The sequence below is a fragment of the Pagrus pagrus genome, assembly GCF_965226575.1.
Source record: "Pagrus pagrus genome assembly, chromosome: 2".
Taxonomy (NCBI): Eukaryota; Metazoa; Chordata; class Actinopteri; order Spariformes; family Sparidae; genus Pagrus; species Pagrus pagrus.
The window spans coordinates 3,983,482-4,003,841 of record NC_140186.1 but is presented as its reverse complement, the minus strand read 5'-3'; the positions used below and the strand labels follow the sequence as shown (position 1 = coordinate 4,003,841).

Below are 20,360 nucleotides of genomic sequence, written 5' to 3'. Positions count from 1 at the left end.
GTGAAGGATGGTGTGGTTTTCTTTACGTATGTCTTTGAATAACCCACTAGGGTTTCACATTAATATGAATGAGATTGTTAACGGTGACGATAAACATTTATATATTACAGGAGTGTTACAGAATGATTACGATGTGGATCTGAACGTGAAGATAACGCTGGATTGTCTTAAAGATGCATTCTTCCAAATGACCGTCCACTGGTTGCGAAAAGAAGTCCGATTGTATGTAAGCTTATGAGAAATGACCCTACTTCTCACTTGATTCATTACCTCGGCAAACAATTTCCTGAATGGTCTCAGTCAGTATCAAGTGTTCTTCAACACAGCACGATCCCATTCAAAGCAAAATAGCCTTGTGACTGACAAGATGCACCACCGCCAGGTATTCAATCAGGAAATCCTCCCCAGCTCCACCCTCTCGTCCAAATATGGTCACTTCCGGCTCCTAACCACCAAGACGGCGACCTTCAAAACAGACCACAATATCATGGGTGACGTCACGGTGGGCTTACACTTGGCTGATATGTAAAATGTGGTTAATTGATGAAGGCAGAATGCAAAAACGTGTAATAGAAACAGACTTGGCAGATAACATCATGTTGCACATGAAGCATGTTAGCTCGCCTTTAGCATCTGCTGCTAAGAAATAGCATAACTAGAGAATTAGCGCCACCAGCTGTTCAATCTTGATGCACCCAACTCTTAAAGGCTCATTTATGCTCAACATGAGATGCGGACGGAGGCCTCTGTCCGGATTCGACGTACATTTCTTCGGTATTCCTGCACTTTTTCTAAAAGCTTACAAATACGGAGCAACGGAGCAGTACCTCCGATAGTCGCGGGGGGCAGCGTAGCAGTGTAGCCACTAGTTCAAGCGAGACTCGACCGCAGGACAAGAGGAAGTTTTAAAAAATGCTGAACTTTTTTGAGGAGAGGTTATACAAAGTTTTAATCTGTATGCTACTTTTTTTCTGGTCAAGGTGGGAGGAGATTAGACGGCGCCTTCTAGTGGTTGTTTTGCTTCACATCCACGCCAACGTGAAGGACGCATGGAAACATGTGGGCAGTGATGGCAGCGATCGTATCTATTTCCATACATAAGGGGAGGATAAATGAGCCTTAATAATCCCATAATGGTAGTAGATGGAAACATACACTAGTTTTTATTATCTTTTACTTTTAGCACGACATTTTAGCGCAACACCAGCTAACTAATGATGGGAAAATGAATCTCTGAAAGCTGTGATGACTCCATCCTTTTCTTTTTTAATCTCACAAGTGAAGGTTGAAATGTTAATATGGGCTGAATTAAAATGGATAAAATTAAAAACACCCTCCAATGCTTGATGCAAAGTCAGACTGCCTTCACTTCAGCAAAAAAACTTAAAAAATATGTAATCCTCCTTTTGACCTCCACTTCCCCCTTTTTTTTGATATTCAGCACAAAATGTCAAATAGAAACTTCAAATGTGAAAAGATCAAAAGTGTGTGACTGTGGGAACAGGAAGTCAGTTGAAATATGTGGCTGTTTCTCTGAAAATGAAGAGGAAGTAATTATGTCTGGTGTATCTCCCTCTGCGTGTGTGTGTGTGTGTGTGTGTGTGTGTGTGTGTGTGTAAGCAGTTGATGATCACATGTCAAGACGCTGCGATCACGTGACCTCACGCCTCTCATCACAGCGCTGATTGTGGGGCTGAGATGTTTCATTACACCAGAGGACTACTGACTAACTGTGAGTGTGAATGAGTGCGAATGCCTGCATGAGTGTGTGTGCGTGCACGTGTGTGTGTGTGTGTGTGTGTGTGCAGCAGTAGCAGAGCTGGCTGAGACAGGAAGTGATGCGTTGATGCCAGCGGGCGACAGAATGTGTAGGAGGTTTCTATTTTTAGACTCGGCTGCAGGAGAACACAGAGCACTCCAATACATCTGGCCTGGTACTGTGTGTGTGTGTGTGTGTGTGTGTGTGTGTGTGTGTGTGTGCTTTTATCTAGTGTGTGTGTGGTCATGATGCAGTAGGCAGGCTAATGGCCAGAGGCGGTGCTTTTAGTGTTTTTTAAATGTCCTCAAAGCCCAACGGATAATTGCATCTTTGCACAAAAAATCAAATTAGGACATAATTCTTCTTCATGTTTTTTAAGCCTGTGTCGGTCGGATGCCACCCAGAGAGCGTTTAGGAGGCGGAGGTGGGAGACAGACAGACAGACAGACAGATGAGTGGACAGGAGGAGGAGGAGGAGGAGGAGGAAGGACAGATGTGAGGACGGCTGCAGGAAGAGCAGCAGCAGTGTTCAAAGAGAGGACGGGAAGGAAAAAAAAAAAAGAAATAGCCGGAGGAAGGATGTCAATAAAACGTGACTACATGGGGAGGGGGAAGGAGGACACAACAAATGGTTGTGTGAGTGTATCAGTGTGTGTGTGTGTGTGTGTGTGTCTTCCACAGCCCACATCCGTGACGTAGCACCAGACGTAGACAGAGAGGAGGAGGAGGAGGGAGGCAGTCTGAGGACACTCAGTGAGGGGGCGTTTGATTCCAACATGTTTTACATTGTTAAATGGAAAGAGAAGCAGCCCGGCTGTCTCACCTGCGATGAGTCGACTGCCTCCGAGGGTTTTTTTAAAAAAAGAAATCTCTCTGCAGGAACAAAATGAACAAAATGTTTCATTCAGCGCTCCTCGCCAACGTTCAGGTACATGCTCTACCTGCATCCATCTCCTCTCTGACGAAGAGTCCAGTAAACAGAAATCAAGCTTCCCTCCGGTTGTTGGGATGTTTGAAATTCTTTTGCATTCAGGATCAGGATATTATGACCAGTTTTAAAGGGAAACGCTGCCAATTTTACACATTTAAGTGTGTTTACAGGACAAAAAGAAGTCAGGAGTGTGGCATTAATGTAACATAAACACCTGTAGTCTTTTAAAATCATTGTCCAGGTGTTGAAGGTGACCTATTAGTGTTAAATAATCTTGTCACACATCTTTCCTCTTCTCTAGATTTGATATAAACAGACTATTTAAAAAAATGTAATTTGTTTTTCAGTATTGCAACAGTAATTAACTATGCCTTGAATTAGATTTTTAAGAAGGTGTGTGACGCCTGTTAAATGAGTTATTCTGTGTTATATTTAATGTTATAACTGAGCTGTAATCGGTAATAGCGTCTCTAAAATGTAATCCTGTCATGTATAATCATATTAGCTGTGTGAAAGCACTGAACAGCAATTACTTGTATACAGTACTTTATAAAATCACCTTCCAAAAGTTGAATCCTGTTACATGTAATTACTAAAATCATAATAGGTTTTTTTTCTGTTACAGGTTCTCTTTGCCACTTTGTGTATGAACTAACTGAATAACAGTTATTATGGATACATGATACTGTTATCGTCCTGTTGTGTGTCTGAAAGCTGTCAAAACTGTCTGAACTAAAAACAGTCATTTATGTAATCCTCAGTGGTGAAGGGAGAAGCAGGCTGCTCACCGGTATGATTAAAACTAGTCAAAGTCCTGCAATGACAGTTATACTCAAGGAAAAGTAAACAAGAAAAAACTGTGTGAACTGTCCAAACAGTATTTCAGTATTGAGGGTTCAGGTGCTTCTACTGATCACTGTTCTGACCCGTCTCATCAACCTAACGTCACATTGTATTCAGCAGGTAGGCGTGGGTTGGACTTTCCCGTTCTTTACAATACGTCGCTTGATGTTTTCATGTGTAACAGTGGGACACATCTGTTTCCTACAGAAGGCAAATGAGTCGTGTTATTCGTATGCAGGCGGAAGCGACTTGACTGACAGTTTCATCTGTACCTGCAGCTGTCACACTAATGTGTCAGAGTGAAAACTACAACACTTACCCCTGAATGTTGTTAAGGAGCCACAGGGAAAACACTTTGTCATTCCTACTTTGTGTAAGTACCCTGTCACCTCCAAGTTCACATCGTATACTGCATGCATCATGTGAAGACTTCATGGTCCCAGTCCATTTTTTAATACCAGTCAGCTTGATCCAGTGGGATTACACCCTTATTTTGTTAGGAGGAAAATGCACACTGTGATGACAGAATTTAAGAATCTGAGGTCTTAAAACTACATTTTGATTTAAGACCTTCTACAAGACAAGAGCCACAAAAGATTAGGTTTAAAAAGGCAGGACTCAGTCTGTTGCTACTGTTGCTTAGTTCCTTAACAAATGTATGATTAATAAAATGTACACCCACTAACACACTGTGAATTTAACACTATGTATCTTGTTTGTTTAATCCTACCAAGTGAAAAATACAGTTGTCTTTGTCATCAGTGGTATATGTCTTCTTATTTAACGCATTGCAAGAAAGTGAACATGCACATTTTCTAAAAAATATTGAACTTTTCCTTTAAATAAACAAGAGAAAGTTAGGAAAGCTGGCAATGTTAGCAACTAGCTAGTGAACAGCTAGCAGCTTGAGATTTTGATTTATTCTCTGGAGTTGGTGGAGACCAAAACAGAGCTCAAAACTGGACTTAGCATCAGGCTAGCAGCAAAAACAGCTGCACCACAAGCTATCACATTAAGTGCATTCATAGTAAAATCAAAATCAAACATTTTTGATGCTATGTCTTCTTTTTGTACTCTTTGAAGAAGACAGTTAGCAATGTTAGCAACTAGCTAGTGAACCGCTAGCAGCTTGAGATATTGATTTATTCTCTGGAGTTGGTGGAGACCAAAACAGAGCTCGACACTGGACTTAATTCACCACGTGGACGCTGACACGACTCCCAGTTAATGCTATGCTGCTCTGTGTCTGTTGGCTTTGTCAGTAGCTGACTGTTAGCCATTAGCACTTCTCAATGCCATCACATATCAGGGTTAACATGTTGAACTTTTCCTTTAAATGAACAATTTCCCCACCTGTAATCGAAACCATGGAAACGTACTCTGATCATGTGTAAGTGGGTGAAGTGGGTGCAGGATCAATAAAGCAGACGGGAGGATGGGTAGAATGCATTCTCTCTGGTTTATTCAGGTTCTTTAGGAAGAGTTCTGTTTGAAATTACAAAATGCACTGGTAGAAACAGCAGAGATAGATAGAGAAAGAAAACAGAGGGAGAGAAAGAGATGGTCAGAGAAAGAGAGAAAGAGAGAGAGAGGGAGGGAGAAAGAAGGGATCTCATAGCCGGAATAAACGGGAATAACATCACCAGATTCAGGTTTCAGGCAGCTCTTTACTCTCAAAGGGATTTGTTTTTCTATCAAGGAAAAAAGTTTTGTATTCCTTCTCCCTCCTTTTTAAAATCATTTTTTCTTTTTTTTTTTTTTGTAATGTTAGTTTAAAGTGTTTATCTATCCTTTTGTTCCCCCCCCAACGGTTTTCCCCCCGTGAAATAACTGGCAAATATAACAAACAAACATTCTTTGATTTCATCACCAAAGTCATTTCCATTGTGTTTTTTTTTTTTTTTTTTTTAAATCAGGATGATTTTTTTTTTTTTTTTTTTTCATTTTTGTTATATTTTTTTTTGGTCGGGTTTTTTGGATTTTTTTGTTTTTAAAAATAGAAGAAAAAAGAAACACGTTGCTCTTAAAAACATCTATCTATATATATTTTTACATATATATACTTTTTTCTTTATATTTATTTATTTTTTTAATTCCTGAAGTTGACTTGTTACCCCACATAGTGGCATGCACATTGCACATGCAAATCTGTAATTAAATACTTCTCTTTTATCTTAAATTGCCATGTATGTTTTATTTTTTTCTCTTTTTTCCCCAACTTGCTGAGTGAATCCTGTATGGTTTTCTACTGTGGCACTGGTTCGGTTTCTACTGGGTCTGAGTGTCTGATGGTTTGCGTGGTGATGAGATGGATGGTTGGGTAGTTGCTTCAGAGTTTCCCCCCCGGTGCATCGCCACACTGACAACACTTCTACACCTCTGCTGATCGGATCTTTTGTAATGATATTTAACCCTTTGTAGCTAGTTTTTAACATCAGATGGTAGTATTAATCTTTAGGGGAAGGGTTTTGTTCCTTATACATACTTATACTCCTTTAGCTTGACCTGGTTTGACTATTTCTCCCAGTGTTGCAGCATCATACAGCTAAAGTACCAAATATAAGGAAATATAAAAGTAAATAAAGCTTAAAAATACACGGTTTTAAGTCGAAAACCACTGTGAATACCAAAGAAGAAGAGACTGAAATGTCCCTAATCTTTGGCTAAAGTTTACAGGATTGGAATCAAATATCTTTTGACACCTCAATCTTACATCTATCAAATGATCGGTTACCTGAATTTTGTCAAATAAAGGAGTCAACAGTTCATTTTGGTCGGTGCAAACCTAAAAACCAATCGAGCACAGAAAGCCACATAACGTAAAAATGTGTCCATTTCTGTTATGATGAACTGTGGATGTGTCACTTTCCCCCTGTTTGGTTCAAGGATGTTAAGTCTTGTTAAGATATAACAATCAAATCAAATCTGTGCTACAAAGGGTTAAAAAAAAAAAAAAAAAAGTGATCCTGCCAATTCCCAGATCTTGTGGCACCTCAAGATGTTTTTTGGGGGATGGTGAGATCGTCCTCCTGTCGTCAAGACGCGAGGACAGATCTTCTTGAAGCAACTCGGTTCACTGGGTTGATGGTGATGGAGAGAGAGAGAGAGGGATACATCCAGATAGATGGAAACATGAGGGACCTTGAGGGTTGCTATGACGACAGCAGGAGACACTTCACTCGTGTCTCTGAGGAATCATTTCTACTCTGAAGTACCGAGCCCAGCGTGTATCAGAGATGAAAGTTTGGATAACTCGCACAGGAATGAATAATTCACTCCTCGCACTCGTAAGTCCTGCCTTCACAGTAACAACCCTGAGTGTTAGCATCAGGCTAGCAGCAAAAACAACTGCAGCTATTCAACAAGATATCATATTAAGTGCATTAATACTAAAATCTTAAAACATTTTTGATGCTATGTCTTCTTTTTTGACTCTCTGGGTGGTGGAGACCAAAACAGAGCTTAAAATTGGACTTAATTCATCATGTGGACACAGATACGACTCCCAGTTAATGCTATGCTTCTCTGTGTCTGTTGGATTTGTCAGTAGCTAAGTGATAGCTAACACATTAGCCATTAGCACTTCTTAATACCAGAACAAGTCAGGGTTTTGTTCATTTCTTGCCCTTAGAAGTTGATTAGCGCAGCTTTAACAATGAAATATACCATTTTTTATCTGTGTTTTGGTGTGTTCATAACAAATTTAGTCATTTTCGATTTCAAATAATTAATTCAAATGAATGAATTACAGATTAATGTGCATGAATTGTCAAGAAATTCACCCCTAATACCTGCTGGACCCCACGAGGAGCTGAAGACCTACACAACACTTCAGACAGACCAAACACTCCCACAGCAAGCATGAACTCATTCAACCTGCACAGACACACACACAGACACACTGGACTGCACACCTTTCATAATGAGTGATGATGGTGAAAGCTCAACCCCACCACCTTGTGTTTTATGAGTGGTACTACACGAGGAGTGAGGGCGAGAGAGAAATGTGAAGAGTGAAGCACAGCGAGAGAAACAAACACGATGAGTTTTTCCAGAAAGTTTATGGATTATATACACAAGAATTACAGAGCCCAAAACATACAGTAGACAGCATGGGAGAGAATGGGTGAGAGAAATGACATGATTATCTACTGAAACCCTCCTCACCCCTCCTTCACCCGCCACCCTCATCAGCCCAGGCTTGACTTAATGGTCCCAGAGGAAGGTGAGGAGAGGGTGAGGGAGGGAGGCAGGGAGGGGGATGAAGATGGCGGATGGCGATGAGGACGTTAAAATCTCACGTGTGTGCGCTGTGATTGTCTCAGTGGGAGAAATCATCGTGTCCTGTACAGTGTAAGGCACTGAGGGGTTACCTACTGTAGCTGATGGCGGCAGGACACGTGCACGCACACACACACTAACACACACACACACACAATAATAAATACTTGCTAGTTCACTCACTTCCATGTCTTCCTCTTACATGCACACACTCACAGTTAATGCTGAAACGATTAGTCGATTAATTGATTAATTATCAACCGAGGGATGATAAAACAATAACGACATTGATAATCGATTAATTGTTTGAGTAATCTATTAACTTACAACTTTCTCTGATTCCAGGAGGATTATTTACTATAATTAGAGCCCTGAGCACAAACCTTGTGAAGGCCCGCTTGAAATGGAGGGACTTTTTATAATTATTAGTTATCTGGCAAATAAACTGCTGATTTGAGGCTTCAACACGCTCAATGACTCAAAAAGCCTTGCAGGAAATTCAAAGGTGGTGGAAATGTACGTATTTTTGCCTACAAAAACGTCTCTTGTGGCCTAAAACCAACATTTACACATGCTGTGCTTTAACAAACTCCTCCAAGAGCTTTAATTACTATAATTTGCTATGTTTGATATCCTTGTAAATTAAATATCAGGACTGGTGAAGTTAATTGTTGTTGCATACTAATATAGCAACATAAACACACCACCTGTGCATCATTTTCATTCGTTGTAATTTGTCATATATACTTTTATTTAAGTGTTGCACCTTCATTATCTCATTCATTTCTTTCTAGTTTACTTTTTATTTTATATAATTACATTTCAAGAAATACTACACTGACCATCTTGGATGCAAAAATTCCTTTTATGTATCGTATCTTATTGGTATTTTGAAACCATCTATGTAAATATTCAAGGTTCAGGTCAACAACTAAAATGAACCAATTGTCTTAAAACAGATAACTATATTTAAAAAACATAATAAATTTGCATTTTTCTTACAATTTTCTGATTTCTTGATGAATTAATCAATAATGAAAATAATCTGTTTCAGCCCTAAACACACCGCGCACTCACACATGTCACACATACACACTCAGACACCAACACACACACACACACAGTAAATGTCTCCCTGTCGCAGCAGTAGCCCCGCCCCTCTCAAAGTGTGACCAAGCGGGTTTGACGGTGACAAAAAATGGCTTCTGAGCGTGAGGATGAGCCCGAAAAGTGGTCCAGTGCCATTGTGAAATTGTGTGTTAACATCACTACGACCTCTGCTGCTGCTGCTGCCCCTCCCCCCACCTCCCACCTCCCTATGACTCCACCCCGAACACCCCTACATCATTAAAATCTCTCTCATTGCCTTTTTGACCCTCCCGCCCCTCCCTCCCCGCTTCGCTCTTGACCCCCCTACACACACACGCATGCACACATCTAGTGCTGTACAAAGGGGAGACCACGGCGTGGCTTCAGCTACATAAGCACGACTTTTGGCAGCACTACTGTACATTAAAACCCACTGTATAGCTTTTTTTTTTTTTTTTAAAGAGAGCCCTTATTCGTGTTTTTGTCGACACGTTGCCTCACGACTGACCCACTGACACAATTTCACAGCCGACTGAGTGGATGGGTTGGTGCGTTTTGTTAGTTTTTTCCTTCGTCCGATAACGAAGAAGAACATAAAGAGAATGATTAGTCGGAAGGTTTTAAGACTTGATGGGAGACAGAAGCCGGAGGTGAAGACGTGGAAAGCGGAGGTGGAGAGAAAGCATGACTGAGCAAAAACCTTGTAATCCCCCCCAACTCCATTCAGGAAAGTCAGTGAAACAACAAGAAAGAAAGAAAGAAAGAAAGATCGGATGTTCACTTTTCTTCCGAAAGAATGGGATTTTGTTTTCTCGGAAAAAGCACACACACAACATGCTTTCACACAAGGGCAGTGTTGTGTGTCGGCCATTTTGGATCCGCTGTTACAATTCTGGACAAGCGAGTGGTGTCGTGGAGAGCCAAAATGGAGGTGGGTTTTTTCCTGCCTGTCTGTCAACACGCTTGGCGTCGAGTGTTGGTGCGTCGGCAGGCTGCTGATGGGGAGGTGAGGTGTGTAATGTGGGTTAGTGAAGGAAGAAGGGGGGGGAGGTTGGGGGTGGGGGGGTTGTTAACATTACAACGTCTGACGCCATGCCAGGTAAAACCATACAATAACTCAATCTGAGGCCTGCTTGTTTTTTTATTTAGCTTCCCTACGTGGTCTAACTATCTAGCTACCTAACTCTAGAGGGACCTGAGAAGTAAGCAAACTGCTTTGCACCTCTGTAAACCTCTCACTACACCGCCTGAAACTGGACCCACGACGTATCCGCGATGGACACAAAATGCCACACCTATTCCTACATAGGGAGGTGACACCAAGAGGAGCTAGCTTGCTAGCAGCATCCGGTATATCAACGATGAATGTTTGAATCAGAGCTTCGTGGGTTTCGAGTTTTAAAGATTCAAACTGCGTGGATCTCTTTTGATTTTTTTGGCAACTTTTACAAAAGATTGTGTATGTTTGGATGGGAAGTTTAAAGCCCATACCGGATGTGATATTGATTCCTGCTTCAAGGTCTAGCCTCTTGGCTGTTTCCTCAACGTGGCCCAGTCTCAAAATCACCGCTCTCCCTGTTTCTATGCTAGCATGGGAGCCGGTGGGACTCGACTTTTAAGGCGTAGTGTGGTTGATCTCAACTACTACAGAGGGTAAGGGGGGTGACGGACGGGAGCGGCCGGGGGCGAGGAGATCTTGGGGGAGGTGACGGATGTGACTCTGATACAGAAGGCACTGTGGCTCTGTAGGGGGTATTTGGGAAGTATCCCCACATGCCGTAACCTCTCTTGATGGGAGGTGAGGGCAGTAGGGGTTTCGGGTTTGCGCCCCTCGACTCCCGCCAAACAAATAGACAATCAACACAAAACAAAACCCCCCTATCCCCTTCTTCACTACGCTATGCTCAACTATGCGAGGCCTGGAGGCAACACATTTCGGGAGAGGAGAGAAGGATGGAGAGGGGGAATCATCTGGAGGAGGGAGGGAAAAAAGACAGCGACAGAGGTAACATGAACGAAAGGGGGCTTCACTGCGGGTGTGATGTCAAGTGACGTGTGCAAACGTGGTGTCGATCTTCACATTTTTCCCCAGATCCGTTTTTTTTGTTTGTTTCATTAATCTGTTGTTACAGTACCACAGCGTTGCAGTTTCCGAAATAATACGACGAGGATGCTCATGAGGTCTGCATAGAGTCAAAAACACGTGGACTGGGGTTTGTTTTCTGGCTTCAGCGACTGCGACGAAAAACAGCGCGAGTTTTCAAGAGTAGCTAGATCGTCGACCGTGTCATGAGCATGAACGGTATGCAAAATAAATAAATATCTGAAACTCTAATTATACTCTGTTATCTATAACTACATCTACTGCATTATGTCTAGATTTAGTTTATCATCTATAGTTATCTATACTTTATCATCTTGTCCTAGAGTTATTGAATATTCAATAATTGTTGTCCCTCATATAACAATAAGGATGAAATTATTATTCCTAAGTGTTTTCTGTCCTGTGATGCCTTTTAGTGTCTTCAGTGTCGCTTCTCTGGCAAGCTGAAAGAACAGATGTCGAAGCAAATGGACAGAAAAAAAGGAAAAGGTAGATGAGGATAGAGAGGTTGGTGGATACTGAAGTAGGTTTTGGCAGAGGAGGTTTTCAGCTTTGCTACAACCTCATGTGATTGGTGATTTTGGTGACTGTTCTCTGGTTATCCAGACCTGAGAGTAGGGGCTGGAGGGGAGGTCAGCATTGGCACAGACAGGCAGACAGAAGGACTTACGAACCGACAAACGGACAGATATGGCGTCTCCTGGGCTACATCCACGTTTCCTGACTAGGACTGGACTCCCATCTATTTATCTTACAAAGATACAGGAGGTTTCACTCCGGGGTCTAGAAACCAGGATGTGGCCCGGAGGCTGTCCTTTAGAGGGGGGAAGGCGGGGAGGATGTGTGCTGATAACTGCCCCCTGGTGGCAAAAAAAGAGAACAACACCACCTAATACTGACACCAACACTGTACCACCAATACTGTGCTGTAACTGCCGGCAACCGATCTCACTACAAAACTACAGAGCCCGACAGAGGGAAAAGATTAAAATTAGTAGTTTTTTTGGCTGCAGGTGGAAGAAATTCAATCGTGGTAGAAGTTTAACGTCAGTAAAACAGGGTTGTCTGAAACCTCTGCAGTGTAAAAGGCAGACATGATATGATCTACCCCTGCATCTGAGCGTGAAGTCTTGATCTTTGGGTTGGCTCGACAAGAGTGCTGACCCCACGAATCGTTGAAAAGTCAGGTACTGAAGCTCCCCTGACCTCTACCTCCACCATTCAGAAGAGAGAGTGTATCTTAAGAGTTGCGTTACAACACGCAACGCTGCTAAGTGAATGTTCCCAAGCCGTCATTGCCCCGAAAAGTTGCAGGAAGGCATCAGGAACCCGGTAAACGTCATTGAACGGGGGGGATAAAAAACATAACGGATGTAAACAAGATGGACATAGCATACTTAAACTCCAAATAACATGACAACAAATCTACAGCAACAAGTTCTATCAATCAAACAATCAATCAATCAACCAATCAATCATCAGTATCATCATCATCATCATTGTCATCGTCATTTTGCATTGACATTGATATCATTATTCATAAGACTATCATCATTAACAATAATAAATCAAGTGTGGTAGAAGTCCGCTTCTCTCCGCTCGTTCTCCCTCTTGTTTCTCGAGCACGACAGGAAACGAGAATGTGATCCTGCCGTGTTTCCTGTCTTTTTAATAGGTCGTAGAAACGTAGCTTTTGAACAGCGTCGGCAGAAAAACTGAGACGAAACAAAACGGCCGACCGTCAAAAACCTGTTTCGGGTAAAAAGTAAAACTTACAATTTGAGATGTTAAGAGAGAGAGAGAGTCTGAAAGAAGAGAACTTCTCTGTTTGAAAACCTAAATGCAAAGTTTCCTATAAAGCCCCCAGGTCCCACCCACACCAGTTAGATTTCCTCTCTAGTATGTATTTTTAATCAATCATGCAGGTTTCCATCAAATTTTGGACTCCGAAAAAGATCAAAGGAGGCTGAGCGAATGCAACAGAAGAACCAAGCTCCAATGTCCGAAGAAGAACAAGAAGGAGAAGTAATCGATAGAAGAAATACTGAAGAAATTAGTCTTTTTCCCCATCCCTCCTTTCCTCTCCTCCGCCCCATTCGACTGTGTGATGTCATTTCCTGTCAGGTCATCCCTCGCCCTTGCGCCGGGTCGAAGTAACTGAGGAGGAAGGGGCTTGACGAAGTGTCCGACTCCCCTCTCAAGTTACCTGAGCTCACTGCCCCCGCAATAGCGCACTCGAACAGGAAGTGAGCCCACACCGTGCCCCGCCCCCTTCCTCTACCACCACTACCACCACCACCACCACCAACGCCGGACAGGAAGTGATGTCACACCAGTTCCGTCAGCATTAAGTGAGTCTTTAACAGTAAACAGAGATGATAAAACTCATCAAATATCAGCCAGCACTGTGATTGGCTGGTTTTTGCAGTATAGGCGGAGCTTCCTGGTTCTGTCCCTTGGAAAGGAAAAAGGTTAAAGATAAAGTGGTTGTTCTCCCTTTTTTTCTTTTCATTGTTTGTCATGTAAAGTTTCATTTTTGTTCTTCATTGTTCAAGTTTGATTTTTCTGGAGGCATAGCTTGGCATGTAAGGGTTAGGGGGTCCTGGCTTTTTGATAATTTTATTCTTCTTTAAACATATTAGTTCAAGGAGCAGAATCAAAGCGGTGGACTCTGTGTTCCAGCTCATTTTCAGGCTTTTACATTTGCAGACTTGGCCAGCAACAGATAGCACACATCTGGCGAGACTAACCGATCACGCGACAGTCTGGGAGAAGTGCTGTTAGGCCTCGTGAACGGCGATCAACCCCCGGCCATTTTTACATGCTCCTCCCTCGCTTTTTCCGTCCCCACGCCTCGCTCTTCCTCCTGCAGCCTGGCCTTGCTGGTCAAGCAGGGATTTCTTTAGTTCTGAGACTGAGAGAGGCGGAGGTGCACTGTGCCCCGGGTGTCTTGGCAGTCTCTTTTTCAGTTTATCCGTTTGCTGCTCTTTGAGTCTTACACAAAATTTGTAAAAGGCTATTTGCAGCACCTTCACCCCCCTCCCCACCACCCTTTCCTCTCATTTAGAGTCCGAGGGCTGAAGGTAGAGGGTTTGGAGGGCGTTCAACCCCCCCCAACATTTTCACCAACCCGCTTTATTAAAAGTCTACATATCCAAAGCCAGAGCACCGGAGGCTGCTATTCTTCTTCTCCTCTCCTGCCCTTATCCCTCGCTCCCTGTGGTTGCTAGCACCAGTCATCCTCATCCGTCTCACTATAAGGTTCATGCAGGCCCTTGCGGGGCCCTCTGGCATGTGGGGGGCGGTGGTGTGGATGGGGTGGCGCCCCAGGTGGCCCCCTCCGATGTGGAGAAGGTGAGGATGAGCGGTAGCCATTGGGCACCCTACGTGGATGAGGGTGAGGGGGCGGAGGGGGCCCGTGACGGGCAGTCCTTGGTGAGCGCGGGTGTGGGTGAGGATTTCCCCCATGTGGGTGTGGGTTGCCATGAGAGAGGCTTTGCTCGTAGGCAGGGGGCTCATGATGGCGCTCGTACTCGTAGTCGCGCTCGTAGAAGGGCCCGTCGCCCTCCAGGCTGTCCCCAGGCGGGGGTCCGCTCCAGCGGCCTCGATGAGGGGACCTAGGTGAGCCGTGGAGGGGTGAGCGCGGGGACTGGTGCCGAGGGGAGCGCGGAGAACCGTGCCGGGACCCGGAGCCCCCGTGGTGTGGAGAAGCGTGGCGTGACGGGGGCCGGTGGTGGTAGCCCCTGTCGTGGTCTGGTGGGGAGAATTGCCGGGGGGAGGGCGAGCGCAGTCGGCCCGGACCCGGGGGACCGTAGCTCGGCTTTCGGACAGCGGGGGAGTAGGTGACATGTGGACGGGGTACAGCAGGGGTCTGGGGCAGCTGGCGACGGCCTCTCCTCGGAGTGCTGGTCCCCGAGGTGGAGGGGACCGGGCTGCCGCTCACCGAACTACTGCCCTACAGCAAAATGTAAACAAGGAAAATCAAAACGCACCACAACAGCAACAACAGAGACCAGAATAGAGCAGAGTGGTGGCAGATAGATAGAACGATAGACAGAACGATAGATAGAACGAGAGAACGATAGAACGATAGAACGATAGATAGATAGATAGATAGATAGAGAAGAGATAAACACCATTGAAAATCATTCAAAAACATAGTGATGAGGCAAAAAATTGACATCAAGAAGCCACACGTCACATTGAAGAAAAATGGACAGAGAGAGAGAGAAACAGTGATAAAGAAAAAAGCATAACACAAAAAAGAAGAGATTGAAATCCATAAGTAGGTGTATGACTTTGTGTGAACTCTCACTGGGTAAGAGAACAGTAGTTGTGGTGGGTGAAAAGGATCACTTCACACAGAATAGTGTCTCTTTTAAAATCAAAATCTACATCTAGTGCAATAGAAACACAGCTCACAGGTACGATGTAAAGTACCAGCATGAGCACTGAAGCGTCCACAGTGACAGTACAGAACATCCTTAAGGCTACAAGGGCTTTTATCCCACCTGCACTGAGTGGAAAGCTTTATTTAAGCTATTCTTCATATATGGAAATTAACACAAGAATGAACAGAAAAGACAGTGTTGGACAGACCCTTATACTTTATACCCCTTGGCATTAATCTCGGTGTCTGTGGAGCCCACCTGTCTGTGTCCTCGTCCATCAGGCCCCTCGCTGGGTGAGCGGGACCAGTGGCGGTCCTGGGGATGCCTGTGGGGGTAGTCATGGCGTTCGGGGCCGTAGCGCTCCTTGTCCATGGAGCTGTGATGGTGATGGTGGTGGTGGTGGTGACGACGGTCCTTGGTGCGGCCGCGATCGCGCTCGCGCTCCTTAGGTGGAAGGTCGCCCGACTGCGTGGTGGTGCTGAGGTCTGTGCCCAGGCCTACCAAGGAGATGTCTCAGTTTACATTTGAAAATACAAGATTGTTCTTTATGTTGTCAGCTAAACGAGGCGAGGACACACAAATTAAGATTACAAAAAATTACAGTAGTGGGGAAAATGTTTTTCATCGGGGAAGAGCGAGTCAAAAGTCAGTTAAATGAAAATGAAACAAATAAATGAAATACCATCCACGCAAAAATGCACTACACCTGCAGCGTGTAGAGAAATAAAAAACAAATTTCAAACACCATCATTACTGAAGGGTAAGTAAGCAGTGGAGAGTCTCCTCCATCAGATTAGCGAGCTCTCCAATTACAAAGGGGATTTAGAGTTTAACCGTGCCAGCCTTGTCGCATTAGTTTTACAGCTGAAGCCTGCAATTTGCACTCGCAATTAGTGATGAAGTGGGCTATCTGCACGCACCACGCTCTTTTTCAAGGACCTCTTTGTGCCGAGACTTGACTTACATAAGATGTAGTGAATACAAACTTTGCTGTCTTAGTTCCACAAATGCACAGCTTTCTCTTAAGTGCTACAGAGTTGCTCTTCACCGAGGCAGTCTGACATGTTCTGGATGAAGAGTGAGGAGCACACTAGTCTTGAAAAGCTGGACCTGTTTCCACACTTTGTTTTCGTCGCTGGAGAAGTTACAAATGTTTGTGAAGTTAACCTTCGTTTGTGAGAGCTGTCCGACAGTCACTCGTCAGAGCTAACGTTAGCCTGTCTGCCCTGGCTAGCTTGACTTTTAGCTTCATCATTTTTCTCCCTAAAAGAGCTTTCCATGTGTTTAGTCTCAGAAGCTTTTGATGTCATAACGTACTCGGGCTTGAGGTAAAGTTACCTACTAACTTTTCTCCCTCTGGCTAGGAGTGATGTGATCGTTGGTAGCGAGCCATCCTTGGACATGGCAGCGGGGCGTTGGCTCTTAATGTGGTACGGCATAGTGCTAGTAGTACTACTGAACTAAAGAGTAGCTTCACACATTGTAACGTATATTTGACTTTATTGCCTTTCTAGAGGAAATGTTCTCACACTGAGCTTCTTTTAGAGCGCTTCATTTTTCACTTGCATGTCTGTATGCAAATAAACCTAAAGACCCACGTTAACCGCCGACATCCGGAGTCGGTACGTTAAAAAATGAAGTTACAGAAGTAATGTAGTTACCTCACCCCAAACCACAATGTTTTCCTAAACCTAACCAAGTAGTTATTTGCCTAAAACTAATCTAACTGTGAGTTTACGAATATGGTGCGGTACGCTTGTTGCTTGTACACTGCAACAATCATTTTGAGAGTCACTGTCGATCAACCTATTCAGTCATTAAGGTCTGAGGATGTGTTGGCCAATGGAGGCTGCTGCTCTTGAAGAGAGACTTTTAAAGTAAGCAAATTGAACCTTGGAGATACATACACTTTTAGATGCTGTACAGATGTCAGGTAGGACGTATAGGAAGCATATAGATGTCTACTTTGAGTGACTCACCCGTGTCTGCGTCGGTGTATCTGGTGAGGGAGCGCTGTGAGGTACGGTGACTCATTTCTCTGTGTCTGCGTCCTCCGTGTCTCCCCTCCTCAGACACCACCCTCTCCAGGGAGTAGTCATCCAGCCTCACGCCCCGGCCCGGACGCCCGTGGACCAGGCTGGAGGTGGAGCGACGCATCGGACTGGTGTCGGTGATGGTCTGAGAGGACCAAGGACAGAGCAGAGTAAAAAGGGAGAGGGGACAGGCAGAGAAGGTAGGAGAGGATGTGATGAGAGACAAAGTGGTGGGAGAGAGAAGGAAACAGAGGAGAGAAGAAGTGAGATTTAAAGCATCGTGACGTCCATCATCAGCTGTGAGGAGGACGACACTCTCAACACTCACTAAGCTGATTTTAATGAGTGCATGACACTGCTACAGACCTGCATATGGTGGGATGTCTGTCAGATTGTGCATTCATTCATTTGTTTACATGCCTATTCAATGACAATAACAAACAGCAATAGCGAGTTGTCTCGGTTTAGGTGGGTGGTGGTCGACCACACGAGGACAATTCAGGTTTTGTTGCATTTTCCTCATGATGGTACGAACAGTTTGTCTGTTGTGCTGTCCCGTGTGGCGACCTGCACCCATCTGATCTGAAACGACACACCAAAATCACCTGCCGACCCGTCTTAAATCTTATATATCAGCTTACGATCTTTTGCATTCTTATAGCTTGACCCGTAGCCCCCTGAAACCCCCAAACTACTAAGCCTTTGACAAGCACATGTAATACCATGCTTCTTCACCATAAACATGGAGGAATGAAACATACAGGAGGATAAACAGGGATCTGACAGGAAGAGAAGAAAAAAGGGGCAGAGAGACAGAGAGCAAGCATGAAGGAAGGCCATAGAAACCATGCCTCACATGCACAATGCAGAGGAACCTCTACTGGACGTCTCCAGACGGCAGCCGTACTTCATTTAGATCATACTCAGGATGGAAAGCCGGGAGAAAACCCTGATCTTGTCCCAATTCTCCCCTTTTTGTCCTCAAATGTTTTGGAAATATTCAAAATGATTACTTAAAAAAACAAATGATGATCCTAATGTGAATTATGGCAGTTTACAATAAACATATTGCTGCATTATTGATACCATAGAGGCTTGTGATAGTAAAATGATTACATCTCACTGATTAGGAGGGAAACATCTGGCCACATGTTAACTCGTGGATTTCCATTTAAATTTGAATTGTTAAAAAAATGCCAGTTTTATGGAACATACAGATGCTTTTCTTGGTCGTTAACGTCTCACATAGGTTATTGTTTCCCAACACAGAGTATGACATAAATCAAATATGGCAGCCAGGTGGATAAACTCACATTACATAACCTGAGAGCCTGGTCAAAATGCTCTGAAAGAACCCAACAGGAAAATCCTACAGGATGAATTATTGTGTTTAAAAAGGGTTTGTGTGTTGCATGTTGAATTAAGCTGTTGATCAGTGCAGGGAGGTGTTCACTGTTGGCCTGTTAGGGCTGTACTGAATGATATTTCTATTGAAGTTCATCAGATTTAATCACTCAAATAAAACCCAATTTTAACACATTTCTTTAACAAATGTAGCTGGTCAGTGTCATCAACATAAATACATAATAAATACATATTTTTTCCAATAACTTTTGACCTTTGGACTTTGGACTTTTCACATTTCAGATAAATCCAGAACTGAACGTTCTGGATTTATCTGAAATGTTTGAATCGCACAAGTCGGAAACAATCCTACACATTTCTACACAAAGTATAGCACTAATCACATCAGTGAAGCCTAATCTTTATCTGCAATAGTGCAGAAACCTCAGGTGTAAACAGAATTAATAGAAAAAACTGCATAGAATTTAAATGTTAATATAAAATACAGAAGCTTCAAACTATTTGGTACAGCCCAACGTAAAAGTGTTCAAATGTAGAAGCAACTAAATAATGTGGAGAGCAAGTTACACTACCTTTGTGTCCTGTACAGTGTGTGTGCATGTTTAGAAAATCTATGAACACGTGGCTGTGTTTTTGCATCAAGATACAGATAATCAGTCAGGTAAACAGTGAAACTGGCTCCAGTTAAAGTCTACGTGATGTATTCTGGAGCCAGTGTTGTGTGATTTTCCTGCTGGGGTCGTTATCAGGCTCTTCTGACCCGGATCGGACGCTGCTGACACTCTGAACCCCCCAGAAAGCTTCACATCACCCTGATGACGAAGCACACGTCAGTCTGCAAGCAGCAGGCCGGACAACGGATTCACTGTCCTGAGAGGAGCTGCACTACACACTCACTCACACACACACACACACACACACACACACACACACACACACACACACACACACACACACACACACACACACACACACACACACACACACACACACACACACACACACACACACACACACACACACACACACACACACACACACACACACCGGTCCGCACACTCTCTGAGCAGCTTAACACAAGCCATGCACGCCCACTGGGTTGCCGGCAGCACTGGACTACAGATCTGCAGACACTGAAGACACACACACACTTGAAAAGGACGTGTCACTTTCCACATTTTCTTTATCGCCTCCCTGTTCCTTGTTGTGACTACAGATTTACAGACACATCACAAAAATGTTGTGAAATCAATCAATGACCACTTGGATCGTGTTCTTAATGAAGTATAGAAAGTTAAACATCAATGAAATGATTTTCAGAGCGCTCGTGTCTACTCTCGTTTGCCTTATTTGGGCACTAATGAGAGCTTCGTTAGCCTCTTTTAGCTTCAATCATCACTCGTCTGCTGTGCCGAGTTTCCCAAATGGAGCGCCTCGAGGCATTTCCAGGTGTGCAGTGGGGTTTTGCATGGGATTACTTTATCACTATTTTATACACATTCATTTCCGAATACAGAGGCAAACTCTACACCCTAAGAAATGTGTTAAAAACCATCCAGGGCGC

The 20,360-nt window shown here is 43.7% G+C and overlaps 1 protein-coding gene across 14 annotated transcripts in view; it reads right to left on the bottom strand.

Annotated features, from left to right (window-relative positions):
* Positions 1 to 9,188: 9,188 nt before the first annotated feature.
* Positions 9,189 to 20,360, bottom strand: part of cacna1ab (calcium channel, voltage-dependent, P/Q type, alpha 1A subunit, b) — a 122,286-nt gene continuing 111,114 nt past the window's right edge. For 12 of the 14 annotated variants that reach the window (XM_084373863.1, XM_084373875.1, XM_084373872.1 and 9 more), the window contains 3 exons: positions 17,378 to 17,576; positions 15,657 to 15,895; positions 9,189 to 14,962 (listed from right to left, as the gene is read on the bottom strand). In XM_084373863.1, the coding sequence (XP_084229989.1) occupies positions 14,234 to 14,962; positions 15,657 to 15,895; positions 17,378 to 17,576 (1,167 nt within the window). In that variant the 3' untranslated portion in view covers positions 9,189 to 14,233. The remainder of the gene's footprint in view (positions 14,963 to 15,656; positions 15,896 to 17,377; positions 17,577 to 20,360) is intronic. The other 2 variants (XM_084373871.1, XM_084373866.1) reach the window with 2 other exon arrangements.